Source organism: Hipposideros armiger, unplaced genomic scaffold, assembly GCF_001890085.2.
Source record: "Hipposideros armiger isolate ML-2016 unplaced genomic scaffold, ASM189008v1 scaffold_46, whole genome shotgun sequence".
NCBI classification, from domain to species: Eukaryota; Metazoa; Chordata; class Mammalia; order Chiroptera; family Hipposideridae; genus Hipposideros; species Hipposideros armiger.
This window is the reverse complement of record NW_017731396.1, coordinates 2,494,092-2,511,373: the sequence shown is the minus strand read 5'-3', so window position 1 is coordinate 2,511,373 and position 17,282 is coordinate 2,494,092. Positions and strand designations below refer to the sequence as shown.

At 53.0% G+C, this 17,282-nt stretch overlaps 1 protein-coding gene across 1 annotated transcript in view; it reads left to right on the top strand.

Annotated features, from left to right (window-relative positions):
• The first annotated feature begins 8,194 nt into the window (after window positions 1-8,194).
• Window positions 8,195-17,282, top strand: part of TNFRSF8 (TNF receptor superfamily member 8) — a 78,470-nt gene continuing 69,382 nt past the window's right edge. The window contains exon 1 of the mRNA XM_019639703.1: window positions 8,195-8,486. Within this exon, the coding sequence (XP_019495248.1) occupies window positions 8,424-8,486 (63 nt within the window). The 5' untranslated portion in view covers window positions 8,195-8,423. The remainder of the gene's footprint in view (window positions 8,487-17,282) is intronic.

Here is a 17,282-nt window from a genome sequence, read left to right as displayed (position 1 = left end):
GAGGCAGATCAGTCGCTGGCTTCTGGACGGCCGCTCACAGCGGCTGCTGGCTGCTCACACTGGCTGCTGGCTATACATGGTAGCTCATGGCAACCCACTGCAGCAGGAGCTGCAGCCTACGCTGTTGCCAGCGACTCACGGCAACCCAGCTCCAGGTTGAGTTGTTGTTCAGCATCTTAGCTGTCTGTAGAGGACAGTGTCACTGGCCCTCATATGTGGGATCCGAACCAGGGCCCTCTGGCGTCCCAAGCCAGCTCTTAACCAACGCGCCACTCGGCCGGCCCTGTTGGGTTTTTCTTAGCCAAGACGTGGTCCCAGTCTCCAGTGGGGATCCCACAAGTCTCCAAACATAGCTGAGGCTGGAGTCGGGGCCATGCCTCAGTTTCCCCAGATCTTGAGGGTTTCATGCCCGGTGAGCCCCAGGCCCAACCAGGTTTTAAGGCCTCCTGGCTCCTATTTAGAGGGAGAGAAGGTCCTGGGGGTGGGACTGACCCTCCCCCAGTGGCGTGCAGGGACTGAGGGGGAAAACCCCAGCGGGATCTCCTGAATGAACTCCACATCCCAATGGGCAGTTCCTGCTGGGGACAGGGTCCCTCCTCGCCAGGAGTGCCTACCTCTCACCTGTGATGACAGCATGGATGATGGTGTAGACACGAGGGCTACACGAGGGCTGCAGCTCTGTTCTGGGTTTCTCTTTCAGAGCAGTGTCTGCCCTTCCAGCCTCCGCGCTGCACCTCTGGAGGGAGCTCTGGGAGGCAGGGCTGGTGTCCACCATGCCTCCTAGGGCCTCTGGCCTTGGTCATTCAGTCATCCCCCAAATATGCATTAACCCAAGCCCCATTCACATCAGTGGACAAGACAGACAGTCCCTGCTCCCATGAGCTCCCATCCTAGGGGGAAAATCGGGGCCCTGGCAAATGAACAGTTTTAGATGGTGGTATGACGTGTCCCTGGAAGGGAATAAACAGGGTGAGGTGACAGAGAGTGGCAACATCAGCTTGGGTAGTCAGGGGAGGCCTCTTTGAGGAGGTTTCATCCAAGCCAAGACCTGAAAGATAAGAAGAGGCAACATTTTTAAATTTTATTTTTTACAGCTTTATTGAAGTGTTGACACATGATAAAACGTCACCTATTTAAAGTATGCAATTTGATAAGTGTCGGCATATGTATACATCTATCACTGCTGCCAAGATAATGAACATATCTATCACCCCAAAAGTTTGCTTGGAGGAGCTGCATTTTGAAGAGCTGGGGGAATAGGGTTTCAGACAGAGGGGCTGGTAAGTGCAAAGGTCCTGGGGCAGAACAAGTTTGGTGTCCCCAGAAGCAGAGAGGAGACCCATGGAGACTGTGACAGGGGATGGGGGGCAGGCAGGAGCCCCCCTTGGGGGCCTTTTTGACCAAGGTGAGAAGCTCCGGTCTGATTCTCAGCACTTTCTTGACACCCTGTTGAGTGGTGAGTGAGCAGTCACGTTCCACTTGGCCGTCAGACCCTAGAGTCCTATTCTCCACCCAGGCCCTTCTGAGAAGCCAATGTGTGGGACCGTTTAATGACTTAGAAAGTGGTTTCCCCCAGAGGTGATTTACATTTTCACTGGGGCCTTCAATACTTCCACCCAAAGGATAGAGTAATTTTGGAATTTTAGGTTAAAGGGGGTGGCGGAGGGAGCCTTCATCCAGCCCTCCTCGGGGCTCTAAGTTCTCAGCCTTCAGGCAGGTGAAGCTGACTTCTAGAACTTTCTGAGTTGTGAGCCACCATTTGAGGACAGGGTGCCTTTGGGCTCCTCAAATGCTCCAGAGCGTGTCCTTGGGAGCCTGTCCAGGCTTGATTGCCAGAGACCCGACCCAGAGGGAAGGGGGGTGGGGCAGTGGCAGGAAACACAAAGCCAATCCCTGTAGAGCAAATCCTTTCTGACAGACATCTCTGGAGCCCAGAGCAGGTTCCAGGAAGACCAGGGGGTACGGGCTACCCCTTGGCTTACAGAATAACAGGGCACAGGGCTCCAAGTTACAGCAAGGGCAAGAACTTCCTAACTGAGAAGCCTGAGCAGGGTTACTTCCCTGAACATCTGTTTTCCCATGGATTTAAAAAAAAAAAATTGTCACTTTGCAGGGCTATTGTGCCAGGTACCTTGTAAATACCTTTGGTTCATTCATTCTGCATTTTTTGCTGGACGCTTAGTTGGTGGCAGGCCCTGAACAGGACTGGGCACAACCCCTGCCCTGGGGAGTTCTTTTCCTCCCAGGAAGCCAGCAGACCCAGGCCTCGATTTTTCCATCTATAGGGTGGGGGCGGTGCTCATGGGAGTTGTGGCTCATCCAGATAGGAAGGGCCAGGTGAGGGTCCTCTCTTTCTTGATTGGCTGCCTCAGGCCCTCCCATCCGGGTGCACAGGATCAGGGACCCCTCTGCACGCCCAGGGTACACATTCTCCTTGATCGAGCAGCCGTCACCATCCATTGCTTCTGTTTCCTTCTTGTACCCAATGACTCTGGTTCTATGATTAATATTGGAATAGGCTTGGTTTTCTGAGAGTCTAAATGACTCACCCCATTCACAACGGCCCTGTGAGCAGGAAGGTCTGGGGAGACAGGGACTCCGTGATGGGAAATTGTGGCCCTTGGGATCGTCCCCATCATGCTGTGGGCCTTGGCCAAGCCTCTTTCCTTCTCTGGTCTTAGCTTCCTCCTCTGTCTTTCTGGAAGGTGGGAGGAAATATTAGAAAAAGGAAAGAGCTGTGGGAACTCCCAGCTATCAGTCCCAGGAGCTCCCCAGTGTTAACAGCCTCCTGAGGCTAAGCCTGGGAGAGCAGGGCCCCCCATCGTGCTATTCACATTAACCTGTTTAATCCTCCCTACAACCCTTCGCAGTGATATCATGGGTCCCATATTCTAGATGGAGCAATTGCGGCTCAGAGAGGGTAAGTAACTTCCTAAATCCATACAGCTAGTAAGTGGCAGAGACAGGATTTGACCCTGTCTGGTTGTAGGGTCAATGCCAGCCCAGAAGAATAGAGCTGGAAGGGTCCTGCAGGAGCCCCCAGGCCCACATGGGACGCAGGCCTCCTATCTATCTCCCCCACTCTCCCTGGGGCTCAGACAAGGGGACTTTTAAGCAGATTATCAATTCCCAGCCCTTCATTTCACAAATAATGGCGCTGAGGTCTGGAGAGGGGAAGTCACGTGGCTAGATGCAGATCTGGGCTTGAACCTGGGCTCTTGACTCTCCATCAAGTTTTCCCACACCTAGAGTTGCCACCTGTCAAGCTGGAGTCACAGCTGAGCCCAGACCTGGATGCCAGAGGCCTGGGGAAGTGTCTGCACAGTGGCTGTGTGACCAGGAAGCTGGCCTGTGCTGAGGCACAGGAGACGGTCACCAACCTGGCATCACCTGAGAGGCCGGGAAAGACCTCTGGCACCCAAGGTTCTCACCTGTGGGTCTGCCACAGTACTGGAAGCCCCTGCATAAGTCACTCTTGGCTAGAATGGTGAATGCCATGATAAACTTGTCCCCTGAGCAGAAAAACTCCAGGCCATGAGCATTCCAGCTGTGGTCCTGGATGGAGAAGTCTGGGGCTTATAGCAGGGGCCTGGTACCCAGTGGGAGTGGGGCCAAGGGCAGCCAAGCCCTTTATATTTCTCCCCTTGCATTCCAAAGAGCTTTCTCTGTCCACTGTTTTACTCAGGGCTCATTGTCAGCCTCAGAAGTCTGCCTGGTCGTGTTGAAATCCACATCTGGCAGAGAAGAAAACACGTCCCAAGGATCCCCGCCTGCCTCCTGATATTCACACACCTGTGCAGTTCCCACCCATACTGGGGAGAGCCAGCCTGTGTAACCAATATCATGGACACGACGAAGTGTGACTTCTGAAGCTAGATCATAAAAGACAATGCGGCTTCCATCTTGCTCTCTTGGGATCACTTGCTCTGGAGGGAGCCTGCTGCCATGTTGTGAGGACACTCAAGCAGCCTCCTGCCCAAAGCCATTGAGGGACTCCTTTTGGAAGCAGGCCCTCAGCCCCAGTCGAGCCTTCAGATAATGGCAGCCCCAGCTGACATCTTGACTGCAACCTCGTGAGAGCCCTCTGAGCCAGAACGACCCTGTCAAGTCTTTCCCGAATTGCTAACCTACAGATACAGATGACATAATGTGTATTGTTGCTTTCGGCTGCTAAATTTTGAGGCACACAACAGTAGGTAACAAATACGCTTAGAGAAAAGAAGTGACTTGGCCACAGTCACATCGCCACACCATGACTCCTATGTTCTTTCTCTTGGGGAAAGCAAGGGCAACGGGGGCCTAGAGAGGGAAGAGAAGGCAGCTGAAGTTTGAAAGTCAGAAGGGTTCAGAGCCAGCTTCCGGCCCTGACACTCTCAAGCTGTGTGACCTCGGGCAAGTCACTTAACTACTCTGAGCCTCCGTTTGTTCATCTATGAAGTGAGGATAGCAAGACTGACTTGAAATCTTGTTGCCAGGATTAAATGTCTGGCCGAAGGCCTGGGTATTCTGCTTGTGGGTGTGCGTTGCTGGGGTTCACCCTGGCAGCTGGGATCCCCTAATGTTTGTTCCTTCTCAACTCTGATGAGTGAACTCCCTGACACCAGCCTTCAGTGGCCACTTCTCACCATCGTCCTCGGGGCCAGAGCTGAGTGACCAAGATCCAGCTAGTGTCCTGGGCCTCGAAAAAGGGAGAGCTCTGGGGACTTGAGTCAGAGGCAGCCTGGCACGTAGGTCCCACCAGAGAAGCCCCCTATGAAGCCCCTACTTCCATCGAGGTTCTCAGGAAAGGTGCTCAGAAAGGTACCTGGGCCAATCAGAGCAGAAAGGTACAAGCGTCCCCCTTCTGGTTTTAGCCTCCCATCTCTGCCTGCTGTTGCCTGTGGCAGAAAGAATCCCTTTATCTGCTTAGGGTATTTTGGGGCCATTTGGGGCTGGGGTTCCCAGCTGTTGGGGAAGTCCCTGAATTTCCTGAACCAAGTTGGAACCTGGCGTCTTGATCAGCATCTCTCTGGTGACACAGATTCCCAGTTCCCTTTGGAGAGCTTCCTGTTGCACCTGCTTTCCGCCCCCTTCCTCCGAGAGAGAGGCTGCTCACCTGCCAGCCTCCTGCAGGCCTGGGGGCTTGGCTCCCACAGCTTGCTCTGGCGGGCCCAGAAGGGGCCTTTGACCTCCTGCAATCCCACAGCAGGGCCCGCCGCTGTGCCTCCCAGGCCTAGGGACTTCCCCTCCCACTCTTCAAAGCACTTTCACACGCGTTGGGGGTTCAAGAACACCTGAAACCTGCAGAAGGTGCTGAGACCTGAGTCGGCTCCATCCAGGGTCTGCTCTCCAGAGTGCCACGAGCTGCCTTTTTTCTAGGCTGCTGCACTTTCTACAGCAGAGGCGAACTCCTCTGGGTTCCAGCCCGTTCCTCGCCGGCCCATCGTTGGCTCCCCGCCGCGTATCAGGCGCTGTCTCAGGCTCCCGGGCATCCTGGCTCTCCTGGAGCCCACAGTTTCCGGAAGCAGATGGATGCATGCGCCAGTCATTACAGTCGTGACACAATGAGATCAGATCTAGAATTGAGGTACAAAAAAAAAAACCGACAGAAACTGCCTTTTTGACTGGGAAGATGGCTGGGGGAGAGGAAGGGGACAATGCCAGGAAAGCAGCAAAGCAGAGGTGGCATTGGGGCAGGTTCTGAAGATAAACATGATCCGAGGTGTATTCCAAGGGGAGGACCAGTGGGCAAAGGCATGGAGGGGGAAAAGCATGACACGTGGCTGGAGTCCGGGTGAGGGGGAGACGCTGACGGTGACACTAGGGGAAACTGGTCTGAGCCAGGCTGGAAAGGGCTTTGAGCGCCACTGGCTCTGGGAAGCCTGGCCTGGTGGATTCGCTGCTCCGGGCCTCAGTTCCTTGCCTGCAGAGTAGGTACAAAACATAGGGTCTTCTTCATGGAATTTCCCTGAGGATTCAAGGAACCAATACCCCAAAACTCTTAGCATAAAGTAAGCACTCAAAGGCATCTATTATTACTACCATTAAGTAAATGCTATACTTTTTTCAGGTGATGAGAACCCTGCCCTCTGCCCCCCACCCCACTGCAGCTTGGCAAAGTTTCTCTGCCAAGGAGACTTGGTGAACGGCACTTTTGGAAGCCCGTAGACGGGAAGGACAGGCCAGGTTTCCATCGCTGTAATGATCATTTTTAATGGATGTGTAGTATTCCATTAGAGGGATATACCACAGTTTACTTAACCATTCTTTGTTGTTGTGATTCTTGGGGTATTTCCACAAATTATAAATAATGCTTTTAGAAACATTACTGTGTATATAGTTTTCTTTTTTTCCAGTTGAACCATTTCCTTAGTTTTTCTTTACTAGGCAGAAATTACTGAACCACAAGTCGTAAACATTTTTTTTTTTGGCGGGGGTTGGGAGGGGGGCTTTGCTAAGAATTGCCGGTTGCTTTCTGAAAAGGGTTGTAGCATTTACCAGCAGTGTAGGAATGCGTGTTCCAGTTTCATCACAACTTTGGGGTGGGATTTTACCAAAGCTGTTTTTATAAAGAAAAAAAAAAAAACCAAAAAACAAAACAAAAAAAACCCTGCTGATTGAATACATCTAAAAGGGAGCAAAGTTTTCTTTCATTTGCATCTCTTCAATTGCTAGAAAGATGAAACTTTTAAAACTTGTAATAAAAAAAAAACTTGTAATCACTGTCAATGTGTATGTCCCCTTGTGTCAGCCATTCTCACGTTGTTTGGTTGTGCGTGTGTTGATCAAGCATTTATTTATTCAGAGCGCCAGCAATTCTATTGTAGAAAGCCCTGGACTGGGGAGCAGACGTCCTGGGTTGCTCCTGTCCAGGTCGGGTTCCGCGAACATCAGGCGAGGTCACTTCCATAATCACTTACTTATTTGTTTAACGTACTCCCAGCTCAAACATCCCAGGACGCTGGGCCTGGTGCATCCAGGGAAAAGCCCAGAGGTGGGTCTCCTGGGAGGGCGCCCAATGCAGATTTTCCAAGTGGCCTCCAGGAGTTCAAGGAGTGTTGGGCAAAGGGTGGCCAGTTGTAGAGACTTTGTCGGGAGGGTCCTGGCAGGAGACAACTACCAGTGGGCCACGCTGACCAGATGGGGGCCTGACATGCCCCCTTGCAGGACAGGCTGAGGTACAGAATCCTGAGGGTCCTTGGGTCATTCTGGGCACAGGGAAAACAACGGGACATCTTTAAACAGAGCACCTGGGACTGGCTGGCTGTTTCTGAGCCTTGGTTTCCACATCTGACAAAAACAAACACAAGACAAGCAAATAAACCCTTGGCCTGCAGCCTGCCTGGTGGATGCTCAATAAATGTGTGTGGGGTGTAGAATGAAAGCAGCAGAGAACCCGTGGGACGGAGAAGCCCGGAAGGGACAATCATCCCGCCGCAAATGAGAACTGAATTGGAATGAAGCTTGTATAGTTTCTTTCTTTTAGGTAAGACTGCTAGGCTCCTTCTCTAGGCAGACAACTCTCAGGGGGGCGGGAAACACCTGTGAATTGATAACCCAATGCTCTATTCTTCTCTCCATCGGTCCCTCCAGTTGTGCACCTACCTATCCCCCCGTCTGTCAGTCCGTCCACCTGCTCACCCATCCGCCTATCCATCCATGCATCTACCCACTGATTCCCCCATCCCTCCACCCAATCACCTATCAACCCCCCCCCATGCATCCATCCCCCACCATATACCCATCCATTCATCATCCACCTACTGATCCTTTTCATAGTAAATATATATGAATGGGGGTGAGCGGTTGGTGGAGTGGTGGCTTTCTCTGGAGTCACCTGACTGCAGTGTCTCTTCCACAGAACCCCCAGGGCAGGAGAGAAGGTCTGGGTTGATAACCTACTCAGGTTTTCTCTTTCTTGAGGTGGGGATGAGGTGAGACTGTTGGGACCTGCCGGAGCCTGCCAGTTTCCTGTGAGTCCCAACAGCTGCCTCTCTGCGCCCCCAGCCCAGCTCCTTTGGGCTGGGGGACAACCCAACCCTGTTCTGTCAAATTCTGGGCGGGCCATTCAAACAGCAAAAGGGGGAGTGTGGCTTGTCCTGAGTCATCTTGCACGTGTTTGTTTTTTTCCCCTGTGGCTGCTAGTAACGCATTTTTTTTTTTCTCTTCTAAGCAGTTAACCAGTGTGCTCAGAGAAGAAGGGGGAAGGAAAGCGTTAAGGCTGAATCCTGGACAAGGAGCACCTAAAGTGACTTCAGCTTGCGGTTGGGCCCCCACTCAGCTTGGTGGGCGCGTGCGCAAGGGAGGACTGCCAGCTCCGGCTCCCGAGGTCTGCTCAAGCGTGGCTCTGGGTGGCTGGCACTGCACGTGGGCGCAGCGCGATTCCCAGGCTGCCAAGGTGGGCGCGGGCTGTGAGCGCAGCCCTCCCCCCAACCGGGCTTAGGATGTGCACTCTCCACCCAGTGCTGGGACTACTGCTCGTGGGGGCTCTCCGAGCCTTCCCGCAGGTAAGAGGGCGTCAGGAGCCGGCAGAGGTGCCGGTGATCCAGAATCCCATTTTTCTGACCACTGCCCTGAGCTCCAGACAGTGTGGGGATACGCTGGGGTGCAAGGGAGGACGGGGACCCTCGTCACCTCATTCCCCAGGTGAGAAGCAGGGAGACCAGAATATGCAAGTATTTTAGGAGGCAGGTTTGGCTGACAGGCTGGCGGGGGCGCCCCCTCCCCACCCTCAAAGAAAGCTGGGATTATTCATTTATCATTAATTGAGCTGAGGGGACTGCCTGCAGGATAAAAGCTGTTTTGGGGTGGGGGGTCCTGGGCAGACAGGTGAGGTCCCAAGGGATGTGGGCTCTCCAGGTGGGGTCTCCCTTGGCAGATACCTGCCCTCTGTGGGCTCTCCCTGCTGCTTGCCTGTGGTCCTGGGCCAGGTGGGGTCCGCTTGGCCAGAAGGGACTGGTGTTGGAGCTCTCGCTGCTACTCTTACTGGTCCCTAAAGCAGGCCACTGGCCAAAGAAGGCCTAGGGAGGGAGAGAGAGTTGGGTGAGAAACGGGGGTGAGGGTGCTAGGTCACCCAGATGAACTCCCCCACCACCCCTGTCCAGCCAAACAACACATGGATTTTATGCCTTGGAGCACGTGGTGGGTGTCAGCCCGTGGAAAAAGGTCAATGGTGGGGTTGACATCTGTGTGGGAAGCCCCGGGGCAGAATTTGGGATTGCTTCCGGAAAGCTAAGCATTTGCTAGTGGCCAGCACGGAGCTAGGCACTGGGGGAGGAGGGAGACCTCAGATTAATCAGACGCACCCTACTGTAGAAGGGCCGGGTGCAGGGTCTGAAGGGGAGCGAGGCACGGGCAGACCTAACACCCTGGTGAACCCCTGTGTAGGACAGAGTAGGTGTCAGTGAGTGCCTGGCGAATATTGGTGCAGAGGGCAAAGGCAAGGAAGACTACGGTCTGTTGGGGAGAAGGCAAGGCCCATCTCCTTCGATGCTATAGGAAGAGGGGGGCCCACATGGTGGAGTTCAGTGAGTAGAATCTTCAGTGGGACCATGTGAGACACGCCCCTCCCAACAGAGGGCAGAGGGGGGCTGCCGATAGTAAAGTAAAAGAGGCTCTGGCTAGAGAACCCCCCACCCAGTCCTCCAAGCCCTCTGCTGATGAGCTGGGGCAGGGTGAGAGTTTGGGGTGCCAAGGTCTTTGGTAGTTAAAGGGTAGGAAGGAATGTGAGAGGGGCTTGGGGGGCTTTGTTAGTGTTTGGCGGCTGGAGCTCATGTGCCTCCTTTCTGTAGAGCGAAACCCCGCTTTAAATAAAAAAAAAGTATTTAATTACACAAGGAGTATATGAATATATCCTCAAAGGGAAACGTTGAAACCCCCTCATCCCGATTCCTTTAAAGATGTAACTGCCATTATGGCTTTGGTTGTACAGAAATCTAGAGGGTTTTCCATATACTATTCGGGATGGAACATTCAGGTCTTTGTTTGACTTTTACAAGTGTCTGCAGTGTGTCTTGGAGCGCTTTCTATGCTGATTCAGAGTCCGCACTTGTCTTTGAAAACGCTCCGTCGTATCCTATCAAATGAGCGTTCCATGGTTTATTTATCTATGTCCCTGATGGATGGGTGGTAAGGCTCCTACCATCGTGTCTTATTTATTTGTTTGCTAACGCAATGTACGGCCCTGTAGGGATGCTTAGGGGGCACGTGTGTGCCTCTTTCCCACAGAAGAAGCTGCGCAGAGAATATGGAAGCGCTGGGTGAGAATACATTCAGATTAAAAGATGCTGCCGAATTGCCTTCCAAAGTGCTGGACCATTCACCTTCCCACAAGCAGTGCTTGAGAGTAGCGACTTCCCCACATCCTAACCGACGTTTGATCTTATCGGAGTTTTTATTTTTGTCAACGTGAAAAGGGCCATATCCTTGTTGTCTTAATTTGCATTCCCGCCTACTAGAGAGGCTGAGCATCTCGGGTTCAGACACTGGGTTATTTCTTGGCAGGAAGGGGGCGCCCGTGGGGGAGGGGCTGCCTGCCCTGCTTGAGACTCCCTCTGACGGACCCTTCAAGCCTTCTCTCACTTCTGTTGCCCCAGTAAAGATTTGGGAAGTTCATTATTTTAAAAAACAAACAAATAAAGAAACCAAAACTCCAAGACCCAGATCAGGGCTTGAATGTTAAATCTATTTTTTGCATCATTGCCTGATTTTATAAGATGCCATCGTTTTTTTTGGTGTTTGGTTTTGCCCTGGGGCAAGAATGCGTTCTTGCTGTGTGTCACCCTTCTGAGAAAGAGATTTGGCCTCTGACGCCTCATATATACCACAGCCTCCCCAACTGTGGTTTTTGTAATGTGACCCAGGGTTACTATGCTGCAAACCCTGAGAGAATAATTTCTTGCGCTAACATCTCCAGGGCCTTCACCTTTTCCATCCAGGGGTGCAGGGAAGGGAGGCCCAAGAATTTTCCATGAGCTCTGCGGATTAGAATTTCCCTGTCATTGTCTTCCAGGCCTGTGCTAAGGCTACAAGCCTCCCTCCCACATCACGCCCTCCAGGGCCAGCTCCGTTTTCCTCCAACCAGATGTAGACCTCTGCCCTGAGTTAGCACTCCTGCTGGGGAAGGGTCTCATGGATGAATGTTTGCTGGGGCGATAAGAAACTGTATGCGTCCCTCCTTCCACCAGGGTTCCTAAAGCTTAACTAGTGACCCCCGCCCCCCCCAGAGTGGTGGGGTTTGGAGAGACTTTCTGGATTGGATTTGCCTTTTCCAGGGTTGCTCGCATCCTGCATGGGGGCAGAGTTCCGCTTTCTGCCTCAGGATGGGGGGACCGTGAGAAGGGAGAGCCCTCGATGTGAAGGGGGGAAGGAGGTGCCAGACAGTCTAAATCGAGGCCTCCCCTTCTTCAGAGAGAGGCTGGGGCAGCTTGGAGAGCACAGTGGGGTGTGTGGGGGACCCATTACTCAGCTTGAGAGCAGTCAGTGCTGGGAGAAGGGCAGCGTTTACTGTAAGTTTCTGCTTCTGCTCCCACTCATATCTGACCTAGACTTGTTTCGTGAGTTGATTGTGATTCATCCTTAGGCTCATAGGCACCCTCCTCACCCCCCCTTCACCTCAGGAACATCATCAAAAGGAAAACGGGACAAGGAATGGTCTGGGTCTGGGCCTGGGGAGCACCTGGAGGCTTGGGGGTCCTGGGCACACAGTTAGTTTAGTCCAGCCTACGCCAACGTGGCATCGTTGCGCCTGTGAACTGACCCTGGGGGTGGCCCATCTGGGATCACGGTTCCCCATTTTCCAGGCTAAGATGTGAGGCTCAGAGGTTGGGGGAGAGGGGTGGGGAAGGGTCCTGCTCACAGTGCCAGGACTGGTCAGGGGGGTGGAGCAGGTCCAGAGCCCAGACCCGATGGACAGCATGTCCAAAAAGGCAGCTCTGGGCAGGGCCAGTTCAGCAGCCCCTCTCTCTCCTCCCACCTTCTCCAGTGGGCTGTTGGGTTGGCGGTAGCAAGACCTTGTTCCAGAATCTTCGCTCCCTATGGTCAGAAACCACCGGGCATTCTCAGTGGCCTCGCGGGCAGGAAGGGACTTTTTATACGCCACTCAGTCTAATTACTCAGAGTGCCTAGATCTTTGGAGACATTCATCCAAGTATTCATTCATTCATTCATTCATGCATTTATTCATTCACTCAGAAAATCTTATAGGGGCAGCTGCCCCGTGCCAGGCACGGCTCCAAGGACTTTGTTTCAGGTACTTACTCAGCCTCTTCTTGCAGGCCTCCAGCAACATGCTACCCTGAGTTAGCTCTGACATTCAGACGATCTTTACAAGGTGCTAAAATCTAGCTCCAGGAAGCTACTACCCATTGGTCCTGGTTCTGAGAGCTGGGGCTGCATGAGCGAGTCATCTCCACCCTCCTCGGAAATGCCTTCTAGTGGTACGAAGGCTGTGTGACCTTGGGTCCCCCAAGGTCTCCTGGCCAATCACACCACCCAGGACCTCCAACGTGGCATAGACTTGAAGCCTGTTCTTACCAATCCATTCATCCCACAAACATCAAGCACCTACTGCATGCCTGAGAGTGTCCTGGACGTTGCAGAGACATCCATGCACAGCACAGCCAGTCTCTGCCTCATGGAACTGACATCCCCATGTCAACAGACTGGTGTGAATTACCGTGGAGAGGATCCCAACCATGTGGTGTGAGAGATGTGGGTGACTATCTCAGGTGGGGAAAAGAGAATGACCTCTGAGGGGCAGTGACACGCACAGGTATGAAAAGAGGGAGCCTGCCAGTGGGACGTGAGCAGAAGAGCGAGGCTGGAGGAACAGGAAGGAAGCCGGTGTGGCTGGACAGGAGTGGGTGACGTCAGGTGTGGTGGAGATGGTGGTGAGGAAGTAAGGGATAGCACAGACCTTTGTGGAATGCAGGTTTTGGAGGGGGGGTGTGTGACATCACAGGACCTGCTTTAAAGTTCCCTCTGTCTCCTGGGGTGGGGGGAGGGCAGGGCAGCAGGCAGGATGGGGGGCAGGAAGACAGGCCAGTGCTGTGGTCCAGGGGAAGAGCTGGGAATAGACTTTGGCGCTGGATCCACAGTACCTACCCATGGCCTCGGGGTGAATGCACACAGGGCAATAGGACAGTCGGAATCCTGTCCAGGTGTGGGGGCTCCGTATCTGGTTGAACATTGGTGTCGGTTAAGGAGGCAGGAAAACTGGGCACGGGGAGAGAAGGTGTCTCCCCAGAAAAGCACGAGGTCTGTTTTGCCCACGTTTGAGGGTCCAATGGGGGTTGAGTGCCCTCTGCAGAGCTTTGGCCCCCAATGTGGGTCTCTGGTACCAGAGGCGACTGCAGAATTCCTGGTGACATCTGGGCCAGTGCCAAGCACATCAACACCTCTGTGGCTAGAGCCCCCTTACTCCCATTCACACAGCCAAAGACTCCATATTTTCTTGGCCACTACATTATCTTGTTGATTCATTCCAACCCAAAGGTAGCATCCTGCATTCATCCTGGTTAGATTGCATGGTAGCTTTCTTTTGTTGTATCACAAATTTCGTGGCTTAGGGCAACACAAGTTTATTATTATTATCTTATAGCTCTGGAGGTCAGGAGTCTAAAATAGGTCAGCAGGGCTGCATTCCTTCTGGATGTTTTAGGGGAATTACGTTTCCTTGCCTTTCCCAGCTTTCTGAAGGCTGCCTGCATTCCTTGTTCCAGGGCCCCCATCACGCTGACCTTTGCTTCTGTTGTCACATCTTCTCTGATACTGCCCACCCTGCTCCCCTCTCCTAAGGTCCCCTGTGATTACATTGGGGCCCACACAGATAATCCAGGGTGATCTCAACTCAAAATCCTAAACTTAATCACACCTGTATAGCCCCTTTGCCTTGTAAGGGAACATAGTCACAGGCTCAGGGCTTAGAACGTGGACATCTTTGGGGCCCTTATTCTACCACGTATTTCATCTTGCTTACCCTGGCCTGCTGCCTTTGTCAAGTCTTTTATGGGGATGGGGGTGGGCACTAGAGCGTGATGGTCAAGGGTACGGGCTTTTTGGTCCTCTGCCAAGTTTATACCCTCTCCTGACACTGGTGTTCTCAGGCAAGTTCAGCCACATCTCTGTGCCTTGGTTTCCCCATCCATAGAATGGGGGTAATAACAGTAGGTTCTATGTAGGGCTATGGGAAGGATTTCATAGGTTAATATGTGAAAAGTGCTGAGAACAGCTCTTGGCACATAGTGAGTGCTGTGTAAACGTGAGCTGTTATTAAGGACCTGTTGTATGCTAGGCGTTGTGGGTACAGGATGAAGGCGAACCACGTACAGGGCTTGCCTTCCAGGGTGGCAGCGTGGGGACACAGATGACGGCGTAACCAGTACCATGTGGAGAACTGTCCCAGGCCGGTAGGGGCCCATGTGGGCCTGTCCTCAGCTCCACCTGGGTGGCTGAGGGAAGAGGCACCCAGGCTCAGGCACCTGATACCACCCTAGAACTTTCATGAGGACTGCAAACAACTGGCTCACAAAGCCACCCCAGGGCTTCTCTAGGGCAGGAGGGGTGTCAGTGGGAAGTGGGGTGTACGCAGGTGCAGGGTTTGGACTCAAGGCCAGACGTTGGTAATGTCGACTCACTTGCCTCCGTCCCACCCGGCTCCTCTCATCTTAGTTGCTCTACAGCCGTCTGTGGCTTCCCATTGCAAGGGCAGCATTTCCCAAAGCCACTCCCAGGAAGCAGTAGTTCCACGAGGAAAAGGTGCTATGGCCAAATAAGCTTGGGAAACTTTTTGTTTGCCTGCCTCCCAATCTGTCCTCGGAGAATCAGAGGGCTAGGAAACACGTAGAAGGCTCTGAGGAGCCCTACGATTTAAAATGAATGCCTCTCAGATGGACCAGTGATTCTTCGTTTGCATGTTGTTTTTTGTTGTGCTTGTCACCTGGTGACATCCCGCAGAACCAGCATTTGATGGAACACTATGTGGGAAATGACAATTAAGGGCAGGCTGTCTGGCCCTGGGTCCTGGGCCCACCTGCTGCGCCCACTGTCCAGCCCATCCCACTATCGGATGCCCCAGCAGCTCGGTTCTTTCCTGCCTCTGCCCCTTGGCCTCTGTGGTGCCTGCTGCCTGGATGCCCTTCCCGCCGCCCCCCACTTCCTCCTGTGGAGATCCTGCCCATTCTCCCAGAATCGATGGAAATGCTCCCCCTTCAAGAAGCCACCACAACCCTCCCCCCCAAGTTAGTTCTTTTTTCCTGCTTATCTCGTGACACTTTACGTTATTCTGCTTTGTCTGAGTGATTCGTGGGTTTTTTCTGATCTCATCTTTGAGGTTCCTTTTCCTTCATTCATTCTGTGGATTGCTATTTCGTGTCTCTCGTGTGCCTGTTCAGGGAGATGATGTCAGGAAACCGAGCTGTCTAGAATTGGCCTTTGTGTCACCCCCCCTGGTACCTAGCCCAGCGCCTGGGTCCTGCTGGGCCTCCATCCAGTGAGGACGTGGTGGAAGGGGATTTGGGTTTTATTCTTTGTCCTATCAGTTGGGGCCCTGTTTTAGTTGCCTAGTGTGGCTGTCAGTACCACACACTCAGTAGCTGAAAGCAACACAAATTATTTTCTTTTGGTTCATAAGTCCCAAATGGTTGTCACTGGGCTAGCACCAAGGCTCAGGCAGCGCTGGGTTCCTCTCTGGAGGTTCCTGGGGACAAAGCCATCCCTTTGCCTTTCCAGCTGCTAGGGGCCATCTGCATTCCTTGGCGCCTGGCCCCTTCCTCTATCACCAGCTGCTTCTGTCATTGTCTCATGTCTTCCTCTAACTTTCTGACTCTTTTATCTCTTTCTTGCATTTTTAAGGACCTTTGTGATGACATAGGGGCCAGCTGGGTAATCCAGGATCACCTCCCCATCTCAAAGCCACTGATTAGTAACTTTAATTCCATCTGTAACCTTGATTCCCCTTTGTCACGTAAGGTGACACAGTCACCTAGGGATGAGGATGGGGACATCTTTGGAGGGGCGCTATTCTGCTGAGCACAGGCCCCTTCTTATCTCCTTCTTCCGTCCCATGTGGCAGATTCTCAGTGAGGATGGCCACTTTTCTTGTAAACTCCATCTCTGAGAAGGTGCTCACCTGTTCCTAGGGCTTCCTCCTGCCAGGGGTTCCAGGCTCCATCTTCTATGGCTTTTCCTGTGTCTATTGTCTTCGGGTTTTATTTCCAGCCACAGGGAGCCATGAATACGCCCCCTCAGCCCCCTGGAGGCCAGAGGTGGTAAGCTTGACCCGGCTCCTGCACACAGGTGTGACAGCCGTGAGGGATGCCACCTGCATGCGGGCAGGGACAGACTGTGTGCCTGCGGGTGTGTTTAAGGTTGGGAGGAGGATGACTTCAATTTTAGGTGATCTCTTGATCTGGAGCTCAGATGAGCCCTTGGGGTGGAGAACAGGGTTCAGAGCCCCCCAGGACTAGGAGATGACAAAGCCCAGCTTAGTGGTTACTTAAGAGCTGGGCTGTGATTAGCAGAATAATGCCCCCTTAAAATAGCCACAGCCTAATCCCTGGAACCTGTGAATATGCCATCTTACATGGAAAAGGGCACTTTGTTGATGTGATTGAGTGCACCTGAGATGGGGAGATTAGCCTGGATTCTCCGGGTGGGCCCACTGTCCTCAGTGAGTCCTTAGAAGTGGAAAATCTTTCTTGGCTGTGTTAGAGAAAGATGATACGGAAGAAGAGAGAGATGTGACAGGACTCGACCCACGGGTGCGGGCTTGGCATGTGGAGGAAAAGGGCCACGAACCAAGCAACAATGCAATCTCGAGAAGCTGGAACCGGCCTTAGTTGACAGTCAGCAAAGAGGGGACCTCAGTCTTAACCACAAGGAAATAGATTCTCCAGCAAGGACCCAACCCTGCCCACACCTTGATTTTAGCCCAATGAGAACTGACCTGGATGGGGGCGATTGGGGGCGATCAGGGATGGGGTCTCTGAGGAAGTGGCATGAAGAGTGAGGTGTGAAGGAAGAGTTGGGGTGTATTGTACGAGGGGAATGGGGCTCGGGGGGGACAGCATGTACAAAGCTGCTGGAGGGAGGGAGGGAAGTGGGTGCAAGTGAGAATGGAGGGAAGGCTGGTGGGAGAGAAGGTGCCAGGGGGTGCGCAGGCCAGATGCGTGCAGCCAGCAGGCCAGGGTCTCTTGGGTCACTGACTTTGGGCTTTCTCCATAGCTGGGTTGAAGCCATCTGAGTGTCTTCAATAGGGTGGAGGGGAGGAGACCAGGTCTGTGTTTTGAAAAGATCCCTCTGGC